This window comes from Mustela nigripes, chromosome 13 (assembly GCF_022355385.1).
Source record: "Mustela nigripes isolate SB6536 chromosome 13, MUSNIG.SB6536, whole genome shotgun sequence".
Classification (NCBI taxonomy): domain Eukaryota; kingdom Metazoa; phylum Chordata; class Mammalia; order Carnivora; family Mustelidae; genus Mustela; species Mustela nigripes.
The window spans coordinates 36,440,500-36,447,952 of record NC_081569.1 but is presented as its reverse complement, the minus strand read 5'-3'; the positions used below and the strand labels follow the sequence as shown (position 1 = coordinate 36,447,952).

The 7,453-nt window shown below is 36.9% G+C and overlaps 1 protein-coding gene across 1 annotated transcript in view; it reads left to right on the top strand.

Annotated features, from left to right (window-relative positions):
• The first annotated feature begins 67 nt into the window (after nucleotides 1–67).
• Nucleotides 68–7,453, top strand: part of RFX7 (regulatory factor X7) — a 138,537-nt gene continuing 131,151 nt past the window's right edge. Inside the window, exons 1-2 of the mRNA XM_059371975.1 lie at nucleotides 68–438; nucleotides 594–756. Coding sequence (XP_059227958.1) covers nucleotides 596–756 — 161 coding nt within the window. The 5' untranslated portion in view covers nucleotides 68–438; nucleotides 594–595. The remainder of the gene's footprint in view (nucleotides 439–593; nucleotides 757–7,453) is intronic.

The window sequence follows — 7,453 nt, the reverse complement described above, 5'->3', positions numbered from 1 at the left end:
GCGGCTGCGCGCACTAGGCTGCCTCCCGGGCTGGCAGGGCAGCGGCGGCCGCGGTGGCGGCGGGGCCGGGAGCGAGCGGCGGCGGCGGCGGCGGCGGCGGCGGCGTGGGGAGTGGCGTAGAGCCGAGCCTGGGGCTGCAGCAGCGAGGGCCCCGGCCGTAGAAAGCCTCGGGGGGCAAGAAAGGAAGCCCGGGCCGCGGAGACATTGAGCGGCCGCTCTTGGATTTGGGGGAGACTTGCCCCCCCACCTCGTCTTCAGACGTCCCCTCCTCATCCCCCCCAGCCCCGGCCGCTGACGGGAGGAGGCGGCGGCGGCGGGGGGCTGAGGGGCGCCGCCATGCCTCTCCCGCGGTGAAGCTTCCCTGCCGTGAGGAGCCGCTCGGTCTCCCCGGTGATGTCCCCCAGGCGGCAGGCGAAAGCGACTCACTCGAGCCCTGGGGTAAAGGCCTAGCTTATTCAGCTTCCTTCCTCCTCCTCCTCCTCTTCCCTTCCCCCCTTCCTCCTCCTCTCCCCCTTCGTCCTCCCCTCCCCGTCTCTTCCCTCACCCTTCCCCGCGCCCCCATCTTCCCTCCCTCCCTCCCACCCCTCCAGCAGCGATGGCAGAGGAACAACAACAGCCGCCACCACAGCAGCCTGATGCCCATCAGCAGCTTCCCCCCGGCGCCCCCAACTCGGGGGTGGCTCTGCCAGCCCTTGTGCCTGGGCTGCCAGGGACAGAGGCCAGCGCGCTGCAACACAAGATCAAGAACTCCATCTGGTAAGAGGATCCTCCATCGCTGGGGTAAAAAAGCCCAGACACATTTCTGCTGCAAAGGGGGTGGGGGGCGATGGGCGGAGGAGGAGGCTGATGCATTCATTGAATGTGGGTATCCAGAGTCGGGTGCATATTTATAGGACCTCTGGAGGTGTGGGGACTTTGCATCAGCCTCTGGTCTCCATAGCCACAAAATGCCTTTACCCCCTCCTCAATTGTGAGTGTAGATAAACAAGTTATATGTGTTTTCCACTTAGGTGTAAGAGGACTGTAGGTCAAAATTAAGTCATATTGCAGGATGGTGGTATGAATTGGGGACTGAGGAATGTGAAATGTGTTTACTCCTTTTTGCAAGCATACGGGGAGGAAGAAGTGTATTGTGAATTTTCACCAGACATTGTGCGTAAGAATATTAACATGCAGCACAAAACCTAATGTGTCTCTTCCTTTCCGTGGGTTTAGCTGCTATTTCTGGATGTTTTCGCCTTCTTTATTCTGAGATTAAATTTCCTTTCCAGGGAGTTTATTTGCATGATTGTAAAGAAAGGGCTTCTTTAGTATAAGGTATTTTACGGCGGTAGTTTACCCTGTGAAGTGATTTTTTTAATTTAAAAACCTATTTTAATTTAAAATGTCTTGTTATTTCGTGTCTTTTTTAGAAACCATAGATGAGATATCCTTTGCTATTTCTGTACTTTCTTGTATGAGAATTTACAATATTTCAGCATTAGGTTAAACTCTGAAAGACTGGTGGCAGTCTTTTAATAATTAAATACACTGAGTTAAGTCTGTCTTCTGTTAGAGCCATTGTAAATATTCTTTGAACATGAACTTGCATCATTTCTGTAGGATTCTTCATTAACTGACATTTTGTGAAATGTAGTGCTGTTTTAAAAATGGAAAGTAATATTTGGAATTTGGTCTAAGAGATTGCTTTTAATAGAAGTTTTAAAATAGAATTGAATGTGGTGTAGAACAAGCTCTGATTTTAAAAATGAAATCTTGCATGTCCATCATTGAATATGACTACTAAAATATCAAAACCCCTTACTTTCATAGCAGTTATAAAATAAATGCATCATGAAAGCATTGCAGTACAATATTTAGACATTTAAAAACAGTGACAATTTTTAAATATAAAATTAAGGTTTGTTATGTAGTAATTTTTATGATTTCTTGGCATACATCCATATTGTCATGATGCTAATATGAAGTAGGTCAGTGCAGGCTTTAATAGTTTCTTACTACACAGTAATTGGCAGTTGAGTATTTTGCTTTCAGTTTTAATTTTAAGATGAACTTTAGATATTTTGAAGGAGAATTTTTTTGGCTTTCACAATCAATAGTCATGTTTTGGCAACTTGAATAGGTCAGCTAAGTAAGATTGTCTTCTATGTATGTGTGAAACAGAGACCAAGAGAAGCCTTTATTCTTTGATGGATACCCTCACGCCCTCTTAAAAGCTTCTATTTAAAGGGAGAGATTGTTAATCTTCTGCTTACCATCAAGGTTTCCTGAAATCAGTAGGGGTTCCCCCCCCTTAACTTGATGTAATATAGTGTTATATTCAGTCATCATTGAATGGCTTTAAACAATTTGGTTTTTACATTTAAGGTAAGGGACATCCAAATTAAAGGACTAAATCTTTTAAGAAAGGCACATTTTAAAAGTTGAATTAGTAATGTATATTTTAACTTAATATGAGAACAATAGGGGAAAGAAAACTCCACTTCATATTTTTAATATAGGAGTAGATTGTATAGCCAACTGACTGAATAATAATGAGTGCTCTTTTTGGTAAGTCATGTGATTTAATTATTCTTTCATTGATAATTTATATTTACACATATTCATTACAACTTGACTGCCCTGACTCTAATGTGAGGAAAAACTTATCCTGAAGTTCAGTTCATTTTTTGCTACTTGCTCAGAAAGAAATAGCAGGCAACAAACACCTTAATCCCTAAATATATAATTTTATATCTTTATTTTAAAAATTGTAATGGCACACTTACTAGTGTTTAATTTTCAAGTGCAGAACTCCTATTTGCAAAAATGATTTCTTTATATTGTATTTAGAACTTTGGAATAAACAACATTAGTGGATCATAAACAACATTAGTGAGTATAATTAATATATAGTCTCATAGCTCCTGCTCTACAAGACTAGGTTTATATTATTCATCAAGTGACTCTAAAATAAAGACACTAAAAAGTGAAAGCTCCTTCACCACCACCTCCTTTGAATTAGTGTATATATGCTAAATTTAAAACCATCTTTAATAGATAAGATTATAGTTCTTTAGGTATCTCATTTCACATTTTGTGAGGGAACAGTATCTTTTTATTATTTATTTTATAAATTGATAATGCTCTGAGAGATCAGTTTTGTACTCCTTTAGTATCATTACTAATGAGAATTTAAAATGACATTAAACCAAAATGTGGCATTTAAAAATTATCAAAAGGGTTTTGCATTTAGGTTGATCATAGTTTCTAAATTATTAACTTGCAGATCACAAACAAGTCTGTACTTGTCTTCCTATTCAACAAATATATACATATAGTATGTGAGGCAGGTCTTTAAGCTAGATGAGTTATTTATTATTTCAGATCATAATTTATTCTGTTTATTAAAAAACTAAAATGCTGTTTGATAAAAGTATGTCCATTGTAATTTCAAGCATTAAATTAGGCTTTGGGGGTAAAAAGGTGAAGTGTTCAAAGTTGAAATCATGGTATCTAATGAGAACAGAAACTATCTTTCATAAGAATTGGAAATACAATTTATAATTTTTAAGGTAGTTCCAGGAAATAAAGATACTGTCAACTTGATAGTGTTGTAGTATTTGTATAATATTTTTATGAATATCATCAACTTAAATCCAAGTTAACAAGCCTGCACTATTCTTGACCTTCCTTATTCCCACTCCAGACACAAGGTCCAAATCACTTAATAGTACTTTGAAGGGAGATTTATTTAGGAGATACATTTTAATACAGAAAGTGCTATGAAAATGCTATCTTTTCTAAACAATAGGTTCTAATATAAAATTTTCATTTTAAAAAGAAAACTAGCAACCTAAAACAGCCATAACTAACCTCACTGCAAACTTCTTGAACTTACATTGCAATTACTTAAAAAAAGAATACCAAAACGTGTTTTTCTTTCCTCTTATCTCCAGTATCTTCATTGTTTAAAAGAGAAAAAAGAAAATTTATATTTAGTTTACATATATGTATGTGTATACTAAGTGCTTTCTTTTCCATTTTAAAGCAGTTTTACTTGAAACCCTGATAGAATAAAATTGCTATGGAAAAAATAGGATAGAAAAAATTACATTTGGTATCTGTCTATGATTAGTTATAAAAATAATCATGCTTTCATGGGTGGGAGTGATTAACATATTTGTAATTAGGCCGTAACATAAACAACAAACCTTTGTCTAGAAATTCAGAAGAAACCTTGATGTTTTATGGTAGAAAATATTCTAATACTGTATTTCCTCAACAGATGAATTCAGGGATTCTTAAATTATCAATTGTTATTTTTATTTATATAAGCCTTTATTTGTAAGTAAGACTGTATAAGCCATTTCTTAAACAGTCCTGTACGATGTATCATTGTTGTACCCACTTTTTGGAAACAGATAAATTGAATGACAGGAAAGCTAGGATTCTTCTCTTTCATTATCAGACCTTAGAAGCTGTGCCATGGCGAGTTCCTTGTCTTTATTCAGTCCTGTAAGTCATATAGACTTAAAAATCTCATACATTTTAGACTTAAAATTATAAAATGGAATTATGTATGCAGACCATTTGGATGTTTTTTAAATTCTAATTTAAACCTAGATTCAGCAGTTTTGTTTTACTTTCTTATTTATAAGTTACAATGAGCAAAGTATGATGATCCAAAAGGTTTACATGGTGATACCATATTAGATCTGATTCTTTCCTGTATACTAGAACTCAGCAGTTCCATTTTGTCCTTGGTTCTGGGTCAGGGCATTTATTAGCTGTGTCTGAGAAATAGTTATTGTTCCTTCTCCTGCAGTGGGAAACATTTATTGTAAAGCTTACAACTTCAGAGTTTATTTTAACCAGAAGTCCCTGATCCTCATTTTGTGTTAAAATTAGAGACTGACTAGTACATTAGCTGGCTTTCATATACTTTTGATTAGTTGGTTGAACATGCTGCTTGCCTTGAGTTTAGCCTGTCTTCCATACCAGGCACAGCAAGGGTGCTTTTGTTTGTCTATATTGAGGCCAGCTGTGATGGTTGCATCCCAACACTGACTGTTTGTGATTCCAGAAAGAAGGCAGTTCCTTGCTCTCCTCTGTGATTTGAAACTAATCGAATTGTCTTCCCTCTTGACCAGGAAGGCAAGTTAAGCAATTTGAAGCCCCTGTATTTTCTGGCCTAATGTTTAGCCCTTAGGTAATGGATGTGTGTATATATAAATAATTTACCAATTTGCTCTCCCCACTGGGAGGTGTCTTGAATGTTCTGTGCAAAACTGATTTGGTTCTATCTCATTATTTGTTTTTGGTATTATTAGGGGAAATGAACTTCACAGTAGTGGAAAAGATAGAGAAGTGTTTTATCTGTTAGGAAAGAATGCTTTGAGTAAAAACTTGTGTCACATTGCTTTTTATATTAGAAAAACAATGTTGCACACTAAAATTGTACAAATGAAAATAAGTAAAATGAGCATTGTCATTTGCTCAAATTTGAACTAAGCAAGAACAATGTATAAGTACTCTCTGGTACTCTGCTGTATACAAAGTGCTATGTTAGAGACTGGCATTTGCGGAATGCCATTCTCTTGTAATGTTAGCCTTGTAATATTAACCTAAGCAAAAAAGTGCAATAAAACTCTTTTTTCTTCAGTCCCGAAACCAGGGAAAGAAGTGGCAAGTGCCAAAGTGTTCATTGTGAGAAAAGTAGACCTTCGTTTCCTTGTCTGTAAAATGAAAGGTTTATACTAGATGACCTTGGAAGTTCCTTTAGCTTAACTTTCTATGACTCTGTTATTAAATTAATATTGACAGCAGTAATAAAACATACCATAACCACAGTGAAAGACTAATAGAATTAACTAATCACAGGCAATCAAAAGAACATTTTCAATGGACGAATTGTTAGGATTTGTCTGTGTTTCCTTGGGTGTTAGCCCAGGAGGACAGTCTGAAGGTGTTCTGCACTTCTTGTTACCTTAGTGCAAGATTTCTGTTATGTGAGATGCAGTTTGCAAATATTTATTGAGCATGTATTACATTTAAAATATTCTAAGAGCCGTGCCAGTCTATGCAGCAATTCTTGTTGGGGAGTTTAGTTGAGAGATAACCCTAGAGGGACTATTTGTGTGCTTGTTTTGTTTTGCTTCTAAAGAGGTTCTCAATACTTAAAAGCAACTCACATAGGAGATTTTTCCTATTGTAATAATGTATATTTAAAGGCAGTAGTAGAGTTTATATTGTCAGTTTGGGTATGTAAATAAGAAAGCTGTATTTTCAGAATAATTTAGTGTAGGGTTGAACCTCACAACTTTTTCTCTTCATCCATGGTAGACTTTTTAATGTGTAATTATGACAGTTTTTATACCTATTGAGGAACAAGACAATAAGATGGTTATTCCATATCTCTGACAGAACTAGGCAAGTCTTACTTACCCAGTGCCTTTTTTTCCACCAGTCTCTGTGTATTTAGTTGCTTTCTCTTCTGCTTTATTAAAGGTTCTTAGAGTTCAGGTTAAGATGAGCAGCATGGACCATAAGGAGGAGGAAGGATCTTCCTGTCCTGGGCAGGATTATAAATAAGGAACAATAAGCTCTGAGGCCTTAATGCATTTGATTGCTGACTACGAGTAATACTTAGCCAATATGAATAGTAACTTTAAAACATGATTTTTTTTTCTTGAGACTCTTAGTTTTCTCTGTTTATGGACTATAATATCTCCTCCTTATAAGAGGAAATAGAAAACAACTAGGTTTGGTTAATTATGCCTATCTTTATCAGACATCTATTATAATAGGTCCTATGTATATTATGAAAAGTTGTGTGGGAGGTGGTTTTATATTCCTCATATCTAAGAACAAACTGAAAACATATAGATATTCTTTGCTACTTGAGTCTGGTTTCTGAATTCAGAGAGTGAGAGGTCAGAGTAACAGATTCCAGTCTGTTATGCCAGACTCCATATGGTGTGAAATACCATGTCCTCCAAATAGCCTTATCTAAAAAAATAATAATAATAAAAAATAAAATTTTTTTTTTACCTGAACCCATTCACAGTCCGAGTTTAGATAGCAAGGTTTCAACTAGCATACATTCATTCCAACACAGGATTAGCAAATTGGTGTGAATTTTCATGCTAAATCTGATTAGTGATACCTACCAAGGCATGGGGATAGAAGTGAAATATTGGTATCCTGGAAGGTATTAGTCTCTAGGGCTATGGTGTTGCATTTTGTGAGGCCTCATTTTAAGATACAAACCAAGCATGGGAGCACTTAGGCTTTCTTAGTACTTGGCTGTTTTGTTTGTTTGTTTGTTTGTTTTTTATCTGTGGCTTTCCTTCTTTGATTACCTTGTACTACCAAGTAGCTACAAGATGAGAACAGGGGATTACTGCATTAAGTGACTACTGCAGTTTGCACTAACCCATTTTTTTTTCTTTTATTATCTTGTTTCTCTGCT